Source organism: Strongylocentrotus purpuratus, unplaced genomic scaffold, assembly GCF_000002235.5.
Source record: "Strongylocentrotus purpuratus isolate Spur 01 unplaced genomic scaffold, Spur_5.0 spur5_scaffold_11, whole genome shotgun sequence".
Lineage (NCBI taxonomy): Eukaryota > Metazoa > Echinodermata > Echinoidea > Camarodonta > Strongylocentrotidae > Strongylocentrotus > Strongylocentrotus purpuratus.
This window is the reverse complement of record NW_022145596.1, coordinates 31,700,448-31,725,939: the sequence shown is the minus strand read 5'-3', so window position 1 is coordinate 31,725,939 and position 25,492 is coordinate 31,700,448. Positions and strand designations below refer to the sequence as shown.

At 37.2% G+C, this 25,492-nt stretch overlaps 1 protein-coding gene across 1 annotated transcript in view; it reads right to left on the bottom strand.

The window, feature by feature from the left end:
• Window positions 1-17,179, bottom strand: part of LOC581605 (guanylate cyclase soluble subunit beta-1) — a 45,836-nt gene extending 28,657 nt beyond the window's left edge. Inside the window, exon 1 of the mRNA XM_781593.5 lies at window positions 16,284-17,179. Coding sequence (XP_786686.3) covers window positions 16,284-16,286 — 3 coding nt within the window. The 5' untranslated portion in view covers window positions 16,287-17,179. The remainder of the gene's footprint in view (window positions 1-16,283) is intronic.
• Window positions 17,180-25,492: the final 8,313 nt, after the last annotated feature.

Sequence of the window (25,492 nt, the reverse complement as noted above, 5' to 3'; positions counted from 1 at the left end):
TTGATTAGTTTTGCTATCTGCGATGAAAATAGAATTGAAAGCAATAAGGAATGTGCGAGATGGAATGGATATTGGGTGTATGGAAAACATATCTGAATTTTCTTTGATTATAGAAAAATGTGAGAGGCACATAGTTGGAATCACTTTTCGTTATTGCTATCAAATTTTTGTGTATTCATTTCTTACAATAGTTTGTTAATTCATTTATGTGTGAGTGCGTGTGCGTTTGTGTGTACGAGGGTGTGTGTGTGTGTGTGTGTGTGTGTTTATGTCTAGAAAAGGTCTTGAACAGCCTTGGTTTGAGTAGTGACCCATTATAAGCCCTAATTGAAGAAGACCATTGTACCATTTTATCCTTAATGCACCTGTAATTGTTTAAGTGGTAAATGTTTAATGTATCCTAGACATGTAAGAGCAATATGTCAAAAAATGAAGACGAAAGAAATGAGGACAAATTTATACAACGACAAAAGACAAATAGATTTGGCATTTCTTAAGATATTTGGTCGGCATTACTCACGCTTAAGGGGAGCTCGAAATAGAAGAAAAAACACCGTATGTCATATTTTTAGCCTAAAGTGCATTTGCACACACATGCTTTTCTTGTGGGAATATGACAGGAAGCTTCTCTAGAGGGGTCGATTTCATTTCCAGACAGTCATTTGAAATTCACCTAATGTTAAAGGGGTTAGTCACTTATAGGTTTCATATTTGACCTAACTTAAAATTGCTAGTTTATTCCAAATCAGTGCGATTTACAGATCCATCTAATCAATGGACAGAGTTTACCTGGTGTATTTTGATGACATATCACGTGATCTATACTCATTAATGGTGAAATTATATTCATTTTTCAAAGTGACTGAATAACTGGATCAAGTATATTATTACTCAGCTAGTTTAGGAATTCGTATTTTTGTTTAAAGAGAAATAAATATATAATAATTACAAAAACTAAACTAAAACGGAAGACAAGACAATAAAACATACACACAAGTTAACGAGATATCCATTTACGCTGTTCACTTTCCAACGAATGCCGTGCTTTTAACTTCATCTACCTCATTCACAGTAACCAATTTGTCGTGCCATCTATTTATTAATATATAATAATTACAAAAACTAAACTAAAACGAAACACAAGACAATACAACATACAAACAACTTAACGAGATATCCATTTACGCTGTTCACTTTCCAACGAATGCCGTGCTTTTAACTTCATCTACCTCATTCACAGTAACCAATTTGTCGTGCCATCTATTTATTAATATATATTTCTTTCTAGTGGGATTATGATCTTTTAATGCATTCTTTACATTGCCCATATACGACCTTAATCTAATTTATAACTAAAGCCTTTTTTAATTTCGAAAACAATGTTAGTGGTTCTGAAGTATGGGTCTTATTAACTCACAAATCATTTCCTTCATTTCCTTCAGAGACAAGGAGAACAATATTCCATTCAAGATGTTATTCACTATGGGATAAAATTGTATGTGTTATCATTAACATTAAATTAATTATATGCTTGGAATGGTCCCTCATTAAGTCATGCATATCCCCCCTCTCTCTCTCTCTCTTTCCTTCCCCCTCTCTCTCTCTCACACACAAACACACACCCACACAACCACACATACACACATATATCCCCCATGTCTTTCCTTCCCCCTCTCTCTCTCTCTCTCTCTCTGTCTCTCTCACACAAACACACATACATACGCACACACTCATACACACCTATCTTATCTATCTCTTTCCTTCCCCTCTCTCTCTCTGTCTCTCTCTCACACAAACACACATACACACACGCGCACACACACCCACTCACATATACTCTCTCTCTTTCCTCCCCATCTCTCTCTCACACACACTCACTCACCCACTCACACACATACGCATGTCATCTCTTTATTTCTTTCCTCATCTCTTTCTCTTTCTCTCTCTCTCTCTCTCCCCATTGCTGTTCCAGGTGTCACGAGGCCAGAGATATTCTCCTTAGTGAGAGGAAATGAAGTGAGAATATAATAGTCGCTTCGATGACCTTCGTGGTTTAGTGGCTTTTGTATAAACACACTTTCAATAACATAAATATACATTTCACTTAAACAAAGAAAAAGAAAAACGTCGATGGAAAATCTGATTTTATGCTGAATGTTAAAGCATCTTCAGTCTCGTTTCATTTTCGAAGCTCAATGTACAGTACTTGAACATTATGCCTAAAAAGTATGATAAGTAACCTGATAAACTTAATACTGCTTATGCCGAAAGTTGTTCCACACACTCTTATGTATAATAATAACCCATACAAATATTCAACAGAGAGGGATTAAAAAACGTCAAAAAGAAACGAATAGGGAGAAACAAAAATCCATACAATATAAATGTTAAATCTGTTGATTGCAACCACAGTCTGTCAAAATGAAACCATATATGTGCGGCTGAGTGAGGTTGTGAGATATCTACTCGGAGAATATGAATTAAATGGATCAATAAGACGCTAAAAACGAACACAAAAGCACTCTTGTATATGGAAGCGACTCTTGCCTTTGGCGTCTTAATGAATGTGCTATTCAAAGATAGATATTGCTGATGGAAAATGATTTCCTGAGGTGCATAGAGAAAACCATGAAGGTAATATGAATCTAGGACGCTGAACGGTATTTTTGTTTATAAATTAGAAATCAAAGTTCAGAAAGTCCACTCGAATGTTGATTTAAATGTAAAGGGAGTTTAAAATTATGTTATTGGAATTTGTTCTATTTCGAGTCATATGATATTTTATATACTAGGTAACTGATATTCGGGAATATACTTCAGCTCCCATTCTAACCCTATGCCTGTGTTTCCTCCATTAACATGTTTATTGCATTCATGTTAAAACATAGTGTCTGACATCATTTATGCAGGAGTCTAAACATAACGAGCAAACTGATCTGCAGTACGTATTTTCCTTTAAAAACAACCTCAATGGCGGTTCATTCATCATAATAAATATTTCCTTTAAGAACATGTTTGATACGTAAACACGCTTTTTCATTCACATACCATTTCGATGGTTCTTCATTTGAGCACAAACGGCATTTCATAATAAGAATTTTGTTGAGTTCTCAACCTTTATTGCTTTTGACCGTTCAGCGCGAAACAAAGGCATTGTGACTGCAAGATTGCCATTGATTATGGTAACTATGGTATAAAATTGATATTTCGTTTTCGCTCATATCTTCAATTTCTTAAAGGTTAATCATGTTAAAGTTAAAACTCATCTTCGAAGAGTATGAAGTGTGAATATTGTCCACTGAATATCAAAAATAGCACACAATCGACGAAAGATGTTAAAAATTATGACATGCAATTCTGTGTTACTGTTTTATATATACTTTCAATCAAACTTAAAAAACAAAACTATTGTGTAATTATCTCTAAATACCATTCATTATCCAAGTTTGTAGCGGGAATAGCCTATCGACTTCTGTAAATGTCTCTTTCAGTTCCAACAGCAGAAAAATGGCAACATTGCCCTTCGAAACAAAAAGTTTTTTCAGCATATGCCTGGAAAAACAATGTCATTCTACGCCATATGCGATAAGTGATCTACAATCAGCTTAAGAATCACAACAACAACAACATCAGCAACAAAAACCACAATCACCTGGAAACACACGAATTGTTAGAGTGAACTCTGTGGTCCAGATTTTGCAGATTGCGCCATTCCAATATTCCATATCTGAACTCTTAACTATATTCTCCCCCTCTCTCTCATTTACCATAGTTATATTTACAACATTTTCCTTTCTTATACTTTGTGTCCATCCCTCTCCTTTTCCATCTCCCTAACCATCTCTGTAGTTTACAGCAACCTATATGTCCTGTTTCTTTGAACCCCTTGCGCTCCATTAGATTTTCTCTTCGCCCCACAAAGAACCCCCTTTACATACAAATTTATGAGATAGCTTTATGTATAAAATGATGTGTTCTTTAGGGAAATGCAGAAGCAAACGATGCATCAAAGTCGACATCTAAGGTTTTATATTTTGATGTTATTCGTTTACGGTTGGACACCTTCGCAGAAGTTTTGATGGTGATAATGTGACAGTTATTGAGTATTCTGTAATCATTTAAACTTTCTCTTCCACACAAATACGTCAGTTCGAAAGGAAAGTATGATTCTGGATATCAACGCATTGAGTTTGGAAAGAGTAAGTGTAAAATGAAATGAGCAAAGAATGCCTTTTGATATCAGTACTATTGCATGTATTATTTAAATCGGTGTATTATCATACCAAACATTGAACAAGCAACCCAAGTGCTGAAAATATGCAATTTACAAAATAAAATGCAAAACATATACAACTCAAGATGATCAAAAAGATGTACCAATTATCAATCGTTATTCCGAAATAAAGCCAATAAAGTGCATCAATCATGTAACATTGAACTAAATAATTCGTTGAATACCACGAGTAACATTTCAAAAGCTTGACTTTCTATCATCAGAAGTAAGACAAAAAGGATGGTAGAAGAAAAAAAAGGAAGAGGGTAGATTGGCAAAGAATTTGGATGAATAAATATATATTTATGGAAATACACCATTGAAGTGAAATAATAGACATTGCAGTGTGGGTTCACACTCTTATTGTACATTGGGTATAACTTGATACCTATACTAAAATATGGAGAAATGGAATTGTGAACGAAATTGCGATGGAGCTAATTTTGACAGCATCAATGCAGAAGGGATATCAGGTTACAATGAGAAAGTTAGGGAGTCAATTTGTGAAAGATGGCGAAGATAAATTGAGAGCATCCGGGCATTACGGCCAAATATCAGGTTGCTAGGTAAAAGGTATACTTAAGGGTCTCTAGCTAATTTAGCATCAAATCCCTCAGCTCCGAACACATACATGTGCCCCTACATAGTAAAGCAGGTTGGAAGGCGGGAAAGGGAACTTTATCTTAGGGTAATCAAAATATGGATGCATAATGTTCGAATTAAGAAGTACCCTTTGGGTGGGGAGCGCATGAGGAACAAAAAAGAGGCAAATAAATAATTAGACTCTGGATAAAAAATTAGTAGGAAAACAGTAAACATTAACGTAGCAATCTAATCAACGATCGGGGCAATATCACAGATTGGAGATTAAAGCGTTATATGCCTACTCGGGATTAAAAAGAGGGTTATGTTGTGACTATCAATTTGCTGCTATATGTGTCGGGTAGGATGCAAACGAGAAACAATTAGAAATTGAATGGGAAAAGAAGAAGAAAAAAATGTAGAAAAAAATGAAAATGACAGATTGTAGATATTTATCTTTATGACAATAGCGATGAGATAAGGAAGAATCAAGGAAAAAGAGCAGTGTGGCAGACAAAGAAAAACGGTAAGGGAATAAGAGGACAACTTTGCATAATAAGATGAAGAATATCAAGTAGATAGAGAGATAAAAAGAAAGAGAGAGAGAGAGAGAGAAAGAGGGAGAAATAGAGAGATATTGAGATAGAGAGAAAGAGAAAGAGAGAGGAGCAAGATAAAATGGATGTGAAACGCCGTTATAAAGGGGAAGTTATTCGATGCATCAAAGTCTGTTTGCACTCTGATCTAACCATAATGTTTCTCTCTCGTGTATAATCATTTTGTAATGGTATAATGAGGAAGAGCCTTATCATGTCATTGACTAACAACCATATACATATAAGTTCAGTGAGATGGGTCCAATGCACCATGATCGCTGCGATATTACCCTGAATGAATAATTTTTCTTCCTAAATTGTTCTTCCACGGTGACTTGAGAAATTCATTATCCTCCCATGTTGAGGGTTAATAAACGTGTCCCATCACACAGAAAACATAATATGGTATCCATTGCTTGAATTTAATGGGTGGTAATTTGAAAGTATGAAAGTACATCGGAGAAGCCAACGGTTAACTGCTTATTAAAGGGGTAGTTGAGTTCTGTTTTCAGACCGCAAATGCCTTCAAAGTGCATGGTTATTGCTCTTTTAGAACTTAAAATTGCTATGAAGGTAATTTTAGACCCCAAAATGTGTGAAATTTAACTAATACGAGCATACCAATTCAGCTCCACTTTCAAAAAAACATTGTGACCGTTAATTAATTATTTAATTAAAAATAACAATACATGGGCCGGCTGGTTGTGCGTAATAAAAGCAACATGAAAATGCCCCCAAAACCACCAACATCGGCATTGGCTGAAATACGACGTAAAAGGCCTTATTTCGTTTTTTTCAACGGTTTTTTCATTTTTTTTAAAATATCTAATATTTCTGGTGGTACACAAGTATTAGATATCGTTATATTTCAGCCGTCTTTGAACCGATTTTGATCAAACAAAGATGATTTTGTCATTTCAATATTATGTTCTTTCAAATTTGACACTCAGTTTTTTCATTATCTCAAAAAAAAAATTATTTTGTGTAGCGCCCTATGCACCAGAACTCAACTATCCCTTTAAGCTAAAGAATAATAATAATAATAATAATAGCTGGTTCTTATATAGCGCTTTTCAGGACCGAAGGCCCTCTCAAAGCGCTTTACAGATATATATATATTATTACCCCGGTCATAGGAAGAAGATCCCTTTAATTAAAAGAAATAGAATAATGCCGTTGGTGCACAGTATGAACTGAACTGAACTGAAAGTTATGTTGAATTAATTGCAGCCCTTGCAGGATACTAATAAATGTAGATTGTTTTATAATGGTTTTTATTAATCAATCGCTTTTGTATTTTCTTAAAAGAGAATATTTATCATCATACACTATGAACATGACGGACAAAGAAAGCGGACAAAATATACAGTTCCTCAAGTAGACAAAGGAACATCCCTTCACTGCTATTATGTAAAAAGTGAATATGCATGTGACACCTGTTCTATACATTTTCACATAATAGCAGTGAAGGGATGTTCCTTTGTCTACCTGAGGAACTGTATATTTTGTCCGCTTTCTTTGTTAGTCATGTTCATAGTGATACCAACTACTGATAGAAATCGACTTTTATAGATGACTACATAGCCTTTATATCGTATGAACTTTTAAGGCCACATGGTAGAGCTTTATAGAAGCAATACATTAATTCCTCTTTGAATGCTTAGAAAGTTCAACATGATCAATAAGAATTTTATCCTTGAATCGGATCGAAATCTTTTTGGACAAATACTTGAAAACTCTGTTAAAATTCTGACTATTGTGAAACCTTATAAACACGAAAATACTTATATCCAAATATCCTACTTTATCGATTTATTTAATAGCTACTTTACAGTTTATTTCAAAATGTAATTCAACTACTAACAATCCACATAAGATTCTAACGAATACTAAATAAAGAACAAGTTTTCCTCTTTCAGAACCAGCTATTCCAGTCTCCTTTAATACCGCGTAAGTATGCACATATTATACCCCTAGATCTTAGCATCTCACGACACATCTCCTGTAATATCGTGTAAGCATGCACATATTATACCCCTAGACCTTAGCATGTCACGACACATGGGAATTCTGGTCGAATGTAATAGAACGGAGCAAGGTCCTATATTGAATTTCACCTGTCCAATCAGATTCAGCTCGCTTTAATCAGCCACAAAATATGATTCGGCCTGGCCTTGCATGCTTTTTGATTCTGTACCATACCTCCCGGCCAGTTACCCAATAGAAGCGGGCTTTCCAATAAGCCACTCGCCGTAGAATGTCAGGACAGGTCACATATTAGCTGCCAGCCTCAGATTCATAACGCTAAATCGGTTTTTATGAGAAGCAAAATATGGAAGCCAAATTATCCCACTTTCGACCAACATTTTCTGGTGGAAAACACGCCGTGTTGGTAGACTTAAGGGAGAGCTAGAGTGCATGAGGTTATTGGTATTAGTATGTGTCCCATGCGTGGTCTATAGGGCAGAGCATGATTGTGCGTGTACCTTTTCTGGGCTAATGATCCAACGAGAAATTCAATCAAAACAAGGATTGTGACGTGACTGTTAATGGAACGGTAATACCATAATAACATTGATATAGACGGGTATTACATTAACCTTTCTGTTCATCTGTTCATCTCACATAATATAGGGAATGACGAATTCTATGAGTATGTTTCTTCATATATCAACGAGTTTGATAGGTTAATATTTCTTTTTTAATCAATAATCTTCAGTTTAAAACTGCGCAAAATCTTAAATTATCCCTTTGGAGTCGGAAGTGCCTTAACATCGTGTGAAAGTATACGAGTTATCTCCCTTCCGGCTCCAAACATATATATATATATATATATATATATATATATATATATATATATATATATATGTTTTACCAATATCTTTTGAAACAAACGTTTTATGCTAAATATGTCTCAATACATTTCCTTGACAGAAAGTAGACATCTGAGACTTTATTTCATCAATAAGCACACCCGTTTTAACAGAAGACTGATGTTAAAAAGGTAGAATCGTTCTGCATTGATTCGCAAAATGATGGAAGGCGTAGCCCTGGTAACATTTCGAATCTAATCAAAAGCAACGTTCTCAGTTTTCCAGAGTGAAAAGCAATCTTAAATATTTGTTTGGAATTTTCTGTATTGTTGCCACTCAAGGTCTTTATTTCTGTCTGTCTCTCTCTCTCTCTTTCTCTCTCACTGACTCACCCTCTCTCACTCTCTCTCTCTCTCTCCCCTCTCTCTCTCTCTCTCTCTCCCTCTGTCCCTCGTCTCCCATCTGTCTTCCATCTTCTCAACCTCTTTCTCACCCTCCCCTCTCTCCATCTCAGTTAACCCCCTTCTGACTCCCAACATGTATATGTTTTGTTTACCAATATCGTTCATAACAAACATTTTATGCCAAAAAATGTCTCAATATATTTCTTGGAAAGAAAGTAGACAGTTTACTAACGATTCATCGATTCATCAGTGTACACCAGTTTTAACAGAAGACTGGTGTTGAAAAGGTAGAATCGTTCTGCATTGATTTGCAAAGTGATGGAAGGCGTATCCCTGGTAACGTTTCGAATTTAATAAAAAAGTAACGTTCTCAGTTTTCCAGAGTGTATATCAATCTTAAATACTTTATTCGAATTTTCTGTAATTTTCTGTATTGTTGCCACTGAATCTTGAATCTTGAAGGTCTGTATTTCTGTATATCTCTCTCTCCCTCTTTCTCGCTCACTGTCTCACCCTCTCTCACCCTCTCTCTCTCCCCCTCTCTCTCTCTCTCTCCCTCTGTCCCTCGTCTCACCTCTGTCTTCCATCTTCTCATCCTCTTTCTCACCCTCCCCTCTCTCCATCTCAGTTAACCCCCTTCTGACTCCCAACATTTATAATTTTTGTTTACTAATATCGTTCATAACAAATATTTTATGCCAAAAATGTCTCAATATATTTCCTGGGAAGAAAATAGACATTTTACTTACGATTCATCGATTCATCAGTGTACACCAGTTTTAACAGAAGGCTAATGTTGAAAAGGTAGAATCGTTTTGCATTGATTCGCAAACTGATGGAAGGCGTAGCCCTGGTAACATTTCGAATCTAATCAAAAGCAACGTTCTCAGTTTTCCAGAGTGAAAAGCAATCTTAAATACTTTATTCGAAATTTTTGCATTGTTGCCACTCAAGGTCTGTATTTCTGTCTGTCTCTCTCTCTGTCTCTCTCTGTCTCTCTCTCTCTTTCTCGCTCACTGTCTCGCCCTCCCCCTCTCTCTCTTTCTCTCTCTTTGTGTCCCTCGTCTCCCCTCTGTCTTCCATCTTCTCACCCTCTTTCTCACCCACCCTCCCCTCTCTCCATCTCACTTTACCTCTATCTCTAATGAAAAGTGAGAAGAATGCGGACTGGCACATGGGCAACATAAAACCCAAAGGATGGCGGCACGTGAGATGATGGAAGCAAGAACTGACAACTGTATTCAGTGTTTGGCGGGAAGGTGAGAGTAGATGATGAAATGTGGCAAGGAAGTGGTTACAACTGATCGATAAGATTGCATCCATTCTAAAAGCTTGGCTAGGCACTCATTCTCTCAGGTGAAAGCATACTCTCTCTTTTGGGAAATCATGTACAATACACTCATCGCCTGTCATCTCACATAAAGGAAAGGAGAGAGGAGCTATAATAGAGAAAACAAAGAAGGACAACATTAGGGAGGGGAAAATAGAGGTAGAACAAGGGAAAAAGAGAAATAGCTACAGGGTAAACTATAAAAGCAAATTGTACGCCAAAAGGGAATAGTGAGAGAGACACACATAAACACTCATGCAGGAGAGACAGAGAGAAACAAAGAGAATTTAAGTACAGAGGCAGTGAGAGCGAGATAGAGAAAGAGAGTGTAAATGAGAGAGAGAGAGAGAGAGAGAGAGAGAGAGAGACGGAGAGAGAGAGAGAGAGAGAGAACGACGTACGAAGGAGTGAGATAAGTAGAAAAAGACCTAGAGATAAAGCATGTGTGTGTGTGTGTGTGCGTGTGTGCGTGTGTGTGTTTATGTGTATGGTAAGAGACAGACAGAGAGAGAGAGAGAGAGAGAGAGAAAGAAAGAAAAGAAGAGGGGGAGGGATGCACGGAGGCAGAATTATGAACAACGAGAGTAACCAAGCTAGCAAACATTAAATCATGAATATTCGTAATAGATACAACATACCTCGACCAAACCTCCTACCCCAAAGGGAATCAGAAATGAATACTAGCAGATATGTTAACATGTAAAGACACCACATTAACAATTTTCAAAAACGGAACGATGGAGAAGGTAAGAAGAAAGGGAGAGAGAGAATCAAAGAGAAAGGCAGATCAATACAAAATAATAAAAGGAGAAATAGAGAGAGAAAAATAAATAAAAGAGAAATATACATCGAGTGCAGAAAAACCGACAAAACAAGAGATAAATAAAAAGATAGCCAGCAAAATTTTTAGATTGACCGTCTGTGTGTGTTTGTGTGTGTGTATGTGTGTGAGCGAAAGAGAGAGAAAAAGAGAGAGAAAGAGAGCTCAATATTTTTTCGACCTTGATAATTGCTAAAGATAATTTTGATACATGTAATATTCTTAGAAAAGAGTCTCAGATACATGGTATTGTAATTAAGCCGGACATATTAGAATGCATATTATGAATTCAAAGTAATTATCTCATAACCGAACTGGCCACCAACAGAATATTATGAATTCAAAGTTATTTATGTCGTAAACGAAATGAAAACCATCAATTTCCACTTCTTACAACCCTGACGCTTCATTACCAGGCCTGGAAGCCTATAAATGATGAGAATACAAACTATAATACCTTGCACTAAAGAATGTATAACCTAATCGGAATGAGGTTTTGTGGTAAACTGTAACGAGTTGTGTTCACTGTGAAGAAAGAGGTATCTTAAAGTACGATTATTATATTGCGGTTATTTCCAAGAAATGTAGGTTCGTGTAACTGAATGCATAAATACATGAATAAAATACCGTATAAAATTCATTTTATTTCATGGGCTGCTAGCGTTAGAGGAAATGGAAAACTGCACATGTTTCTTGATATATTTTCTAATATTTTTTTATTTATTTATTCATGATTTCTTTCAACAGGGTAGTTTCATTCAGTTCCACTGGAAGCCATTGGATCTGCTTTTCAAGAAAGCTCTGCATAATACAATGACAGTATAAAAACATAAGTATAATAATACAACAATTAAAAGTTGTATATACAATGTCAATAATACATAGTATTTTGACCCAATGTCTGTTCGTTTAACCTCGATGTTAATATTGGCAGCAAGCCCGAGTCTTAAATCCTGATAATTGACGATTTCGAACTCCGAATCACATTTGATAAGAGGTTACAATCTAGCATTAAATTGAATTGTTCATTTATGAAGAAGGTAACTTTTGAAACGCATCATGGATATTAAAATGGGAATGTGATAAAGCAACCCATATCTGTAACCCTTCCATTGATTTACAATAGCAAAAATGGACACTATAATACAGTGTATTCGACGGTTGAGTAAAAGGAGGGGGTCGGACTCATTCACAATTTGACACCAATGCAGGTGTCTCATGCGCATCTTCTTTCAAACTATGTGCATATTATACAGTAGGCTTGCGGGTGCACCGAAACGTCGAAACTCATCCTCTCCAAGCGCTATAGTTCTCCTTAGAACTATAAGCTAAGAAAGATAACGATCCTTTTCAGGACTACACACCCCCAAGAAAGATTACCAAGTCAGAGTCCTTTTGAGGACTCCTAAACCCTCTCTCTTTCTCTCACATGGTGCACCCGCAAGCCTACTGTATATCTACATCACAATGCAAGCTGACACTTACAAGCAGTTTGTGCATATTGTAAGTTTATCACCTAAAATACTTATAGCAAGCAGGGGCATATTGCTAGGATATATCCTATTATCAGTTGAAGTCACATGGTTGTGTCATACATGTTCTTACCTGGTTCATTATGTATAGAAATGCATCTCTGCCTCTCTCCTTTCCTCTCTAACAGGTCTATTCTCCCTCTCTCTCTCTCTCTCTCTCTCTCTCTCTCGCTCTCTTTCTCTCTTTCTGTCTCTCTCTTCTTACCTACTTTCTTTGATTTCGTAATATTTATGTCCTTGCCTTCGCCCCCTCACCAGGTTATTAAGTTATCTACCTGTTATATTTAACATTCTTTTGGTAACCTTTCAACATCACAATTCTGTCTTCTGGCTACTACCTTTTTGAGAAGAAAAATCATATGCATGTTTCTCTAACTTACCATAGATGTACCTCTTCCCTCGATCGAAACGCCTTCTCATTGCATATCTCGATCCTTTCTATTTACCTCTCATGCTCTCTCTCTCTCTCTCTTTCTTTGTATGTCTGTCTGTCTCTATCTCATGTGTATATGCACTATTTGTACGCATAAACATCTTTTTCTTACTCTCTCTCTCTCTCTCTCTCTCTCTCTCTTTGATCCATCGTTCCTTCTCTCTCTCTCTGTATAAATTATGCGCTATTTATACGTATACACATATATTTCTCTTACTTGCTTTCTCTTCATATCCATCCATCTCTCTCTCTCTCTCTCTCTGCCTTTCACCCCCTCTCTGCTGCATACTCCCATCCGTGCAGGTGCTGTGTCTCTGGCCATGGATGGCATGGAAGCAGGATGCGAGCCAGCACACGACGGATCGATAAGACATCAAAGTTACAGGCAGGCCAATTCCCTGAGGTGTGTTTGGAGTGAAACCCAGACCTTATTAGCATGCTAGCTAGAAGGAATGAGCCAACGGTTCTCTCTATCCTGGACCCACCCGCTAGTGTGACCCAATTAACAGTCAACATTGATCTTAGGTCCCGTGGCCGCCTCTATTCCCAGCTACATTTACCTTACTAAAGATCAGCACAGCCATATAATCCACCATATTAATTATTTTCAAGGGTCGCTTTTTATATTAAGAATCATTCTAGTGTCAACGGCAAAGTCATACTTGCTGAGGCGTAGCTCCCGTAGTCCCTTCTAAAATTGAAACACCTACAAGTAAAATTGCAGGTATTATTTCAAATAGAAGCGGAGTGCGGCAATTTTGATTTGTATCCAAACGTTGCTTCTTCGGTATCCTTTTGATGTGAAGTAGATTCGAAGCGCCCTCAGCGAATAAAAGCTGTTTTCTTAGGAGGTATTTCACCTTTTAGTGTTTTTAAAAGGAAGACTCTATTCTCAACATTGGTATAATAATACATTATTTATTACTATCATGTTTTGTTTTAGTTTGTATTCATCTAATAAACTAAAATTAAATATGTAAATATATCAATATGAATATCAATGTAGATACTACCAATATCGAAGGTCATGTGATTATATTAGGAAATAAATGAATAGAAAGTTTCCTTGAAATGATTACGGATAGTAAACCATTATTACCATTGAGTTTATCTATATTATTTGTGATAATACATAACATATAATCTGGCTACCAGTGCTTTATGAGCATGTCTATATTGATATCTATTTTATCTATCAGTAGTTTTGTTTCTATCTATCTCTCTCTATACATCGTAAACTAAGTAAGGATTTTGATATATATATATATATATATATATACATGTAGTAGTCTCAAGGCAGACTTCTTTGTGTCTCATATAAGTTTTCCACAAAATATTTTCTTGGCTTCTGTAGTCGATGTATCAAATACGTTCCAGAGTTTATACTTAGTAACTTTTTTGCGGATTTCCTCAAAATTCCATGCAGGTGTTATATATTTCATCGAGATCCTGAGCCGATGCTGAAATATCGGTCTTCTGGATTTTTGTTCCTCGAGAAAAACAATTAAAACGTTGTATGAATCAAGGATATACATGTAAAAGGTAATACACAATGAGGATACCTACATTATCACGCATGGCCTCTTCAATTACATTACTTACCAATGTTCTCAATTAATCTGCCTCCTGCCCCACACGCGCGCAGCTGAGACACTACAAAACAACGGATCAGCGAAGCGATAAGGCATAAATAGTCATTTATTTCTATAATACCGAATCAAATGTCAGATCAACAACAACAACAACAACAACAACAACAACAAGAACAACAACAAGAACAACAACAAAAAGCGTGGATGCGCCCTCTCCTCTCGTGTATTATTATTATTATATAGATCACATGGAGGATGCTTTCTTATAACCATGAGTTATTGTTTTTTAAATTTCAGCCGGCCATTAAAGAAATTCACGGGTGAGGGGGGGGGGGGGGGGCAGAGCCCTCATATCTCACATAACGCCGCTAGAATTACGCGAATGAATATCTTAAACTCTCTAGAAGATGTAGAAGGTAAACAACGTCTCTTTATTTCCCCCCTTTTCTCAAACCCTGAATGGCCTGTCTCAAAATGTACAATCCCTATTAAAAGGTTGTGCGTGTGCGTGCGTGCGTGTGGTGTGTGTGTGTGCGTGTGTGTGTGCGTGCGTGTGTGTATGTGTGTGCATGGTTACATCTACTTAACATGAGAACCAGGTATTTCATTTTTCAACATTCGATATAGCTGCATTATCATAATGGGAGAAAATGCAGGCCGTAATCTTGAACTGGATTATTGTTTTCATCGTGGATATCACTCACAGTATCAATCATTTTTCAGTGACAAGGGAAACAGCTTTATTGGTGTATGACGTCTTTGAAAAAGTTATTGCATTCCTAATCTTGTTTTTTTTGGTTCGATATTTATGAGTTCAATAATGCACTGTGATCTGTAAAAGCTTTTAATAAATTACGAATTCATGTCGTCCATAGATATTAAATCATGAATTTCGGTCGATACAATTGCAGTATTCATGAACTGCCTACGGGAAAAAGAAGTCTTTTTTGTATAAGACCAGACACACCGTATTTCTGCATATCATTTGAAGTGCACGTATAAGCCGAGGTATCACATTGAGGTAAAACCCCTAACACAACTGTATCATCTAACTTATTATCATAGACTTTGATCGATTGGCATCATTTCCATCTCATGGACCAAATTATGGACATATCTTTATCCGCCATTTAATTGAATTTCATTCACCTGACAGTCTGACACCGATATTATGCAGCCTATCTTCATTGGATATTCATCAGTAGAGGTTGGTTATTGCCGCTCTCTATTGCACCGTCTGCCCGCGTCTCTCTGCCCTTCAATCGAGCTCGCGATGCCGCTTGTATACCCCAGACGCGAGATCAACTGTCTTGCACTCCTTGCAAACCAGGGAGCTCTTCAAACTTCTACTACTAACCTTTTCCCCTTTCGCGCCTATTACGCGTGATTAACATTCTAAACGCCTCCTGCCATCCTTCTTTCTTTCATCCCTCTAAACATCAACTTAATATTCACGTGAACGCATCGTCGAAGAACGCGCCGCTCAAATAATGGCCCAAAATACCAATGCGAAAAATCATGCAATTTGCCACGTTTTTAAAATTTGATAACATGGTTCGTCCTTCAGAGAATATCACATTCTTGTGACATTCCATTTATCGAATCTGTTAATCAGCAGACGCGTATATATTTCACCAGCACTTACGACAAACACAGCCTTCTAGTCCACACTTAACACAGTCGAAAGTTCAAAGCGCATATTATTTCACATAGGCCTATCTGGAATCCACTATAGAGATTATAATTCAACGTTGCTGATTGATATTATTCACACCAATGCGCTTAGAACTTTTTTAATGCAACAATGAATATGATGCTTTTCCTTTACTTAATCAAAGCTATTATTCACACATGTAAAACAGACAGAAATTCTTAAAAAATATTCGACTATACGATAGTAGTACTTACCATTTTTGGTTGCCTTTTTTGTCTTTCCTTAGTACGCTACTCAAGGTGCCACAACTTCCAAGAACACAATCAGAATGCACCCCTTTTGTCGAGAGTTTAATTGAACACTGAATTCCAATTTTCTGTTTTGTTCTGTTGCAATGGACAGATGAAATCTCACTTTTTGCAAAACCGACCGCTCACCTCTCTTCGTTGAGTGGTGACGCTTACACGAGTATGTGTTATATGCACGGAGTTAGAGAACGGTCGTTGTGAGACAAAATATTCTCCGTGAGCAAAAGTCAGAAAAAACAGATGACACTCTGACAGCTTGCGAACGATGGGGGCTCACTCTTGGAGACCGTTAAGTTTGCGAAAAATTGGTCTTTAGTTTGCACGTCGGGTCGGAGAGAGTGGAGCAGTGCGGGGGGAACGCGGCGCTTCCTTTCTCGCTCGCTTTGTAGTCTGCCGTGAAAGCTGGAAACCCAGCAATCATGGCGCCAACTCTGGGGAAAATGTAATCATGTAGGTAAGACTCGTTTTCTGAGACGGCTGTTATTATTACACCAGGGATGGGCTATAAATAGGAATAGAGCAAACCTATTTTAGTGGATAGTCAACACAGTAGAGAGTCGTTACACTGGAGAATGACTTCATCGAGGGGTCTGTATAGTTTTAAAGATATAATGCCATTTCATTATTACTTCATTGTGCATAGTCATCTTTCATATCACACCTTAGCCCTTCTCTTATATCCCCTCATTCCTGTCTGTCGCTCCTTCTCTCCCTCCCGCTCTCTCTCTCTCTCTCTAGTTTGGTTCCCTCTCCTATCCTCCACTTCTACAAGATCACTAACTATGTGTACCTATTTCTCTCTCTCTATCTCTCTTCCAATTTGATCTTTCCTCTTCATTTTTTCTGCCGGGATTTTTCTCTCTCCACCTCTTACTCTCTCTCACTCTATTTTTCTCTCTCTACCTCTAACTCTTACCCCCATTGTCGGCCTTCCTCTACTTTTCTCTCCATCTCCCCTCTCTCTCTCCCCCTCTCTTCCTCTTTCTCATTCTATCTCTCTATCTCTCTCTCTCACTTTCTATCAATATATTTCCTCTCGTCTCTCGTTACACCCAGCTCCAATCATCCACACATCCCCTTCCTATCCAGTCATCTACCTATTCAAGCATCATCTTCCTTTTTCAGTTTGTGATATGAATAAATTGCTCATTGATTGCCTTTTCTTCCCTTGAATAACTCATCTCTTACCAGCCCTAATAGGTTTGATTGTGGATGTAATTTCATCCAAGCACTAAGATCTTGTCTTCTATAAATCAATCTTAAACAGTTCTAAGCACTCGTGAAGCGAAACCAATGCGTATTATTAATTCACATTCTAGTAGTATCGATGGATGTCTCTGGGGAACATGAATATACAAGACGCCATAGATCAGGGGGCGTTTCACAAAACTTGTCACCAGTGACAAATGGCCGTTTTTGTTATAAGCTACTGAAATCCTTGCTTCTGATTGGTTATCAGCAGATTTGTCACCGATTTTAGTCATTTGTCATTGAAAAAAAGGCTTCGTGAAACGTGTCCCTGGTCTACCTAGAACCATCTGATGTATCATGGCCATGCTATCCTCGATTGAAGAGACTACATACCAAGACTCATGTTGATTACTACTACCGTGACGCTCTGACTCTCACTACATCAGTCGATTGCTGGCTAATAATATAGTAGACCAAGTCACGTGATCCCTTATTCTAACATTGCCGACTATCTTAATCCCTACATAACATATTGTGTTCCGTAATGTTTTCCCGAAATGGCTGTTTCCCTTATTATTAAATGTCACACAGCTGTCCAGATAGTATTTATCATTTTTTTACCCTGTGAGGGTGATTGTCCAGCAAAAACTATCAGGCCGTTTTCTGTCTAGTTATTGTCCAGTATGGGTCATGTACAGGAATAGTTGTCCAGATGGTACTGAATGAGTGATTGTCCTGTGTTGGTTAATCTGCAGGATAAGTTGTCCAGGTAAATTAGTAATAGCTCTATACATAGGAGATTGCCCGGGAGTAGTAGTCATTGTGGTATCTGTGTAGATGATGTTTGTCCTGTTCATGTGATTTTACGGGAGAAAGTGTTCGGGTGGTTCTAGTCCTACATATACATAAAATCCGGTGGTATCTGTCCTAGACGAGTTATTGTCTCGTAAGGCGATTATCTGGTGTAGTTGGCTAGGTGGTATATGTTCTCGATAAAGATTGTCCTGTATATGTGATCGTCCAGGAGAAAATGTCTGGGTGATACTAGTCCTACATAAAATATTATGCTGTATGGTGAATATCCGGTGTAGTTGTCTGGATGGCAGTTATCTTAGACGGGTAATCGTCGGATGGAATAGTCAGGGGCTCGTTGATATGCTCAGTAACAGGGTCACTGCAATACACCTCAAAGTGTGAAGTACATTCTCTTGTTTGTCGGCAAAACATATAATTTAATTATTGCTTGAAAGTCCGAATATGCACATATTTTTTTCGATTGTTTTAATTACAATTACCTGCATTGGCATATTCTATGCAAGTATGCATAGGAATAGTTTGGTATATTGATGCTATTGTTAGATACATACAGTGAACAATCCTCTGCTCCGTGTTTCAGAATAATGATTTTTTTTTTCCATCTCCATTATTGATATAAAAAACCATGATGAACGTTTGTATTCATAATATTTCGTCATGTTTTTTTGTGTTTTTTAATTTATGCACAAATCTGAAAACTATATTTTTTTGCTTTGAAATCGTTTGATTGAGGGCAAGTTGAAAGGATGTATTCTCCGTTGCATTCATCATTCATGGTGCATTGGACAACTCGAATGAATCAAGAACTAGAGCAGGTTTTAAACGTTATTGGCTTCGAGTTATTAAAGGAAACAATGATGTGTTCCAATATATACTACATGTACAAAGTAATCAAACCGTTATTAACTGATTAGAAATTTCTCTGACCTTCATCTCCTTTGTTATGAGTCTTGATAAAAAAAACTCCTCTTTAATGACGTGTAATTATTAAAGTGCTTCTATTCCTTTCAGTTGGACAGGGGCATTGATTAGGTTTTCAGTGTTCTGAGGAAGGCTTAGTCAAGAAGAAGAAGGAGGAAATTGGTTCACGCAAAATCTATATACATTTTCATTTATTTTAGAAATAACATACGCCACGACTGCACGTTTTCATGAAATTTTATGGCAACAAATTATATAAACAAATCAAAAGAAACAAATTGAAAGGTTTAAAATATTGGCTTTGTTGGTTAAGTTCCATTTTAAAATGTAGTTGGCAAAAGACCACGATATGTTCTTGTGTCATTTTCGTCGCTTCCGTCTTGAGACATCTTACACTTTCAAATAGAAATGGCGTTGAAAAACCTGTCATTATTAGTTTATATATATATTTAAAATAATAATATCAACAACAACCACACAAAAATTATAATAACAATTATAATAACAATTATGATAATAATTATAATTATCATCATCATCATCATCATAATAATAATAAAAATCTGTAAAGCGCTTTGAGAGGGCCTTTAGTCCTGAAAAGCGCTATATAAGAACTAGCTAATATTATTATTATTATAATAATTATATATATATATATATATATATATATATATATATATATATATAAGAAATGACATTTTTAAGCTGATCAAGAGTGATGACAATAATTTAGAAAAACCTACTTTTCTTTGCGTTTCTGTAAGACAGCACCACTTTTCGCATGCTAACCACGCGAGAATTGAATTACAAAATTTGGTGGTTGTAACACAAAAATTCTTTATGTAGACACTCGGTTGCATTAGTGATGTGCATGGAAGAAAGTGTGGTCTGTAACTTGACATGGAGAGACACTGTCTGTTCGCCTGGGGTTATCCCAAGGATATACGATTCATTTTACAACCAGATCATATTGCATGTTATTGGCAAGGCGTTAGTCCCAACCGATTTCTGTGTCTCTAGAAAAGCAATCCTACACGATGAGCTGATGTCCACTCATTTGATTAGCATGTTGAAATGAAATTCATCGTAGAAATTTCAGATCATATAATAGTTTGTAAAATTATATTATATTAATCATGATCGACTGAATAGATGATGTGGAATGTCCACATTTTAGCATCCCCCTTTTGCAAAACAATGATAGATGACTTTCCACTAGGCCCTACATTTCGACACAGCGTAAGAACACAGCATTATGTCTGAAAATAAAGTTCCATTGCAATCTGAATGTAAGCTAGCTCAGCTTTGTAGAGCTAAGCTTGTATTTTAGTAGAACCAAGGTGACCATAATAACTCGGTTCAACTGCCTACACTCCGAATATCTCTTATGTGTTGTAACAATCCTTACCTAGCATAATTTTAACAACTAAAATCTGCCTTTTAAGAGAATGCTTTTTATGAGCTTTTAAGGTTACCTATTAACAGCTTATTACTTAGTGTATGTTTAAAAGTTCTTTGATGAGTGCTTGTTCTTCAGCTCGCACGATAAAAAGAACGAAGAAACGAGTCAAAATTCTTGTGGATCAAAAAGGTTGTCAAATATGGACATAATCCCACTAACCCAGCTCTTTTTTTTTAGAGAGTACGCTTGAAATTTTAATGTTTATTATACAAACAGAAGGATCTAAGAACTATACAGATGGATATAATTGTTATTTTAAATTTTAATCATGTACATAAAATAATTATTTGTTTTAATTCGATGTGGTTTATCAAAAATACAAAATAGTAGTACAAGGTCAAATTGCACAATGTTTGAAATGTAAAAATGGTCCTAAAAATATGATCATCGATTAAAACAAAAAAGAAAATTAAAAAGAAGTTAAAGGATATAATCTATACAAATCATAATCCTACACTTTCAAATAAGTATAAAGCTTTGGAAAAAACGTTCATCATTATACAAACCGAAGCAAAAGATCACTCGAATAATAGGCTGAAAATTAGGTGACGTGTCATTTAATGCAGTATAAAAGACTTTATTTCAGATTAATCATTTCGAAATACATAATATGTGAATCAAAACGCAATGTTGGGTTTATAACAAAGAAGACAGAAACTGCATCTTCTCTTATCCAAACACAATGAAACTTGTGACATTTAAGAGTACATGACCAATTCGTAGTAAAACAAATTATATACTTACGATCTTTTTATATTTAGATTTGTGCTTCAAATGATATTGATATGTACATTTAATTAATACCAATGTGAGATCGTAAAACAAAGACTTTATGTTCTTTTTGGGGGTATAACAATAGTTAAGTTATAATTATAATTAAAGTTAAATTAAATTCAAACCCAAAGTGTTTACTAATTTTGGATAACTCTTTCTCCCAATTTTTGCTTACTATGTCCCCTTATTTCGTCGGAACAAAGCACATCTTTCCACGTTTATAAAAATGTCTTTCACAATTGGTTCTTACTGCTTTAAACTAACTTCCCTCTCCTTTTGGTTATCATTTAGGCTATTTAAAAGGAGCAGGGAGAATGGAAAGAAGATATGGAGAAAAAGAAGGCAGGCTTGGAGAAAATGAACAGAGAGAGAGAGAGAGAGAGAGAGAAGCGGGGAGAGGGGGGGGGGGGGGGGTTGAAGCGAGAGGGGAAAAATTCCAATAAGGAACCCGATGCAATCTGAAAATTCGGGACAAAAAATCCTACCAATAAATAGATTGAGAGGGAGAGAGTAAAGAAGATAGGGGAGAGGGAATGGATTTATATAAATACATGGATAAATGGATGAATAAATAGAAAGGGAGACTCTGGACAGGGAAGTAAAATGCATCTTTTTGTTTGTTTATGACAAACAGTTGAACATACGTAATTATTCATGCGTACACTTGCTAAAGTAGGAGGCTTACTTTGGAAAACCCAGAAACAAATAAGCCGCTCAAAGAATTTCATTATTTATCATGTTTATAGCCTTTCCCTTGCGTAGTAGAATTTAGGGTTTTGAAAAGGGAATAGAGACAGAGAGGGAGAGAGAGAGAGAGAGAGAGATAGAGTGGGAGAGAGAGAGAGAGAGAGAGGGGATAGACTGTAAATAGACCGAGGAGGGCAGACTTTATTCTTCTGTCACCGAACCCTCATTTAAGCGTATCGGGCTTGGGTAGGATGAGAGTATTACCCTCACACCTCACAACCTGTGTCTAGAATGTGTTTGCTGAGGCTAAGAGCATGGTGCGAATGATGGGTGAGGAGTCAGAGGCGAGGAGCAGGAGGAGGGGGTAGGGTAACAAACTTATACCCCCATCTACACTGAGGAACTATTACAAACGCTCAAATAGATGATATAAATGGCGGATAGAAACGTAGTAGTGGTTGAGGAGAGATGACAATAAAGTGTAAGCATTTGCTATATTCAAATGTAGAGTAATGGAAAGGAGGTAGAAGTTAAGGAAGAAATATTAGGGTACCCGAAAAAACAGAGTATTTCTCAATGTCGAAAAGAGAAAAAGAGAGAAAGAGAGAGAGAGAGAGAGAGAGGGAGAGAAAGAGAGAGAGAGAGAGAGAGAGAGAGATGGGGGGAAATATATGGGGGGGGGGGGTAGAGAAAAAAAAGGGAAGGAGGCAACAACATGTCTTTTTTCTGTAGTCTATTTTTATCGTTGATAAAGGGGTTGAGGAGTTGGTATTGCGGAGATGCAGGGACTGATTGCTCGTTGGTGAATAGAGGTTGTTTGTTTAGATTAGAAGCAACGTGAAAGCAAGGTAATAGATATTGACGCATATCCCAACCAACCAACCAACCAACCGAATGCTGAATGTGTTTCTACACTGTCCTGGAGGGCAAATGTACAGTTCTTCAAGGCAGTTTTCATGGCAATTGACGCTAAGTTCAAGCAGTGTTTTGACGAAAGAATGTCGAGTAGAAGATTTACAGGTATGCCATACGGGCCAAGGAAGGGCTGTTATTAAGCTGGTCCCGTTAAATACTCATTCCTTCAATATTGTAATCCAGCCTATAATAGCATCATGATCATTTAACTATATATTTAAATAAAGAAATGTGCTAAATCCATCTGATACAATCGTTGATCAATAATGTCAACAAGAGTTTTACAGTTTGGTTAGATCTGTTATGCAAAATAATGTACTCTGATAGGAATCGTTTCATATCTACGGTAGATCGGCTGCTCCGGCTGCATCTGGTTAATCCCCCTATCTCACTCAATTAACCCACCCCAGTTCTCTGTCGCACCCACACTATAATTTTAAAGGCCTATAAAGAAGATAGGTCTCTCTGCATCTGGTTAATCCTTCCTATATCACTCCCCTACCCTACCCACACTTCTATATCTCACCCACACCATAGTCTTATATATAGATGATAGGTCTGTCTGCATCTGGTTAATCCCCTCTATCTCACTCCCCTATCCCACCCCACTTCTATATCTCACCCACACCATAGTCTTATATATAGATGATAGGTCTGTCTGCATCTGGTTAATCCCCTCTATCTCATTCCCTATCCCACCCCCACTTCTATATCTCACCCACACTATAGTCTTATATATAGAAGATAGGTCTGTCTGCATCTGGTTAATCCTTCCTTTCTCACTCCCCTATCCCACCCCACTTCTATATCTCACCCACACCAAAGTCTTATATATATATAGATGATAGGTCTGTCTTCATCTGGTTAATCCCCTCTATCTCACTCCCCTGCCCCACCCCCACTTCTATATCTCACCCACACTATAGTCTTATATATAGATGATAGGTCTGTCTGCATCAGGTTAATCCCCTCTATCTCACCCCCTACCCCTCTCCCACTTCTATATCTCACCCACACTATAGTCTTATATATAGAAGATAGGTCTGTCTGCATCTGGTTAATCCCTTCTATCTCACCCCCTATCCCACCCACACTTCTATATCTCACCTACACCATAGTCTTATATATAGATGATAGGTCTGTATGCATCTGGTTAATCCCCTCTATCTCACCCCCTATCCCACCCACACTTCTATATCTCACCTACACCATAGTCTTATATATAGATGATAGGTCTGTATGCATCTGGTTAATCCCCTCTATCTCACCCCTACCCCTCCCCCACTGCTATGTCTCATCCACACCATAGTCTTATATATAGATGATTGGTCTGTCTGCATCTGTTTAATCCCCTCTATCCCAGTCACCGGTCCCACCCCTACTTCTAGATGTCTCCCTCATCAAGGACCTACCTCAGCGCTCTCCTCTAGTATGAGACTATCATCGTCAGAGCGCGACAATCACGAACGTGAATCCACATATCAAATGACGCTGTTTTCACCACCCTCGGCTACCAGACTCACCCATGCATAACGGTGACGTCATGTCAACCGCCTTCCATCTTTATGCACTGTGATCGATCACACTTCGGAGAATTGACTGACGGATCTCTATGCGATGTCCAGATGGAGGAAGAATCGCCTCATCAAAAATGTGAGAAGAGACTCTGTTTTCTTGCAACATTTAAAGAGGTTGCTCTCACATTCATATTCCTTTATAGATATATCAGCGAAAGTGACCTGAGTCTGTTAAAGGTCAAAACGCTCAATTCTATACTGTGCAAAAAAACTTGGTTTGATTTGGTTTGGTATGGATCGTTTGTTTAACTTGAATGCGAGAAAAGCATTATGTATAATCATTGTTTCATTTGATATTTTTATGGAACAACAGCATTATATAGATGACTGTTGTATAGACTTACTTGTTATCGTATTTCGCACAATATTTCCCCGCAAGAACGTCATTTTCCGTATGAAACACCAACAATATAGACTGTTGTGTATAGGCTTGCTTGTATTCGTATCACTCACATTCTTATAGGCTTTTCTCCACGTAAGAACTAAATCAAAGCGCTTCTAGCTTCTCGAGAATCTCCGTTTCCTGGAGAGCTCTTGATGGAATGCATTGAAGCAGGATTTGAAGTAAGACCTGGTTGATACGTCAAGTCCGGTTCGGGGGCTGGAGAGAGAGAGAGAGAAAATAAAAAGAGAGGAAAGAGAGAGAGAGAGAGAGAGAGAGAAAAGGAAAAGACAAAGCAAACGAATAACACTGAAAAGATGGTATTAAATACAGACAAATAGCAGGAAAAGAGAGATAAGGAAAAGAGAGAGAGAGAGAGAGAAAGTGAGAGGAGAAAAAGAGAAAGGAAGAGAGGAAGAGAAGGGCTGCG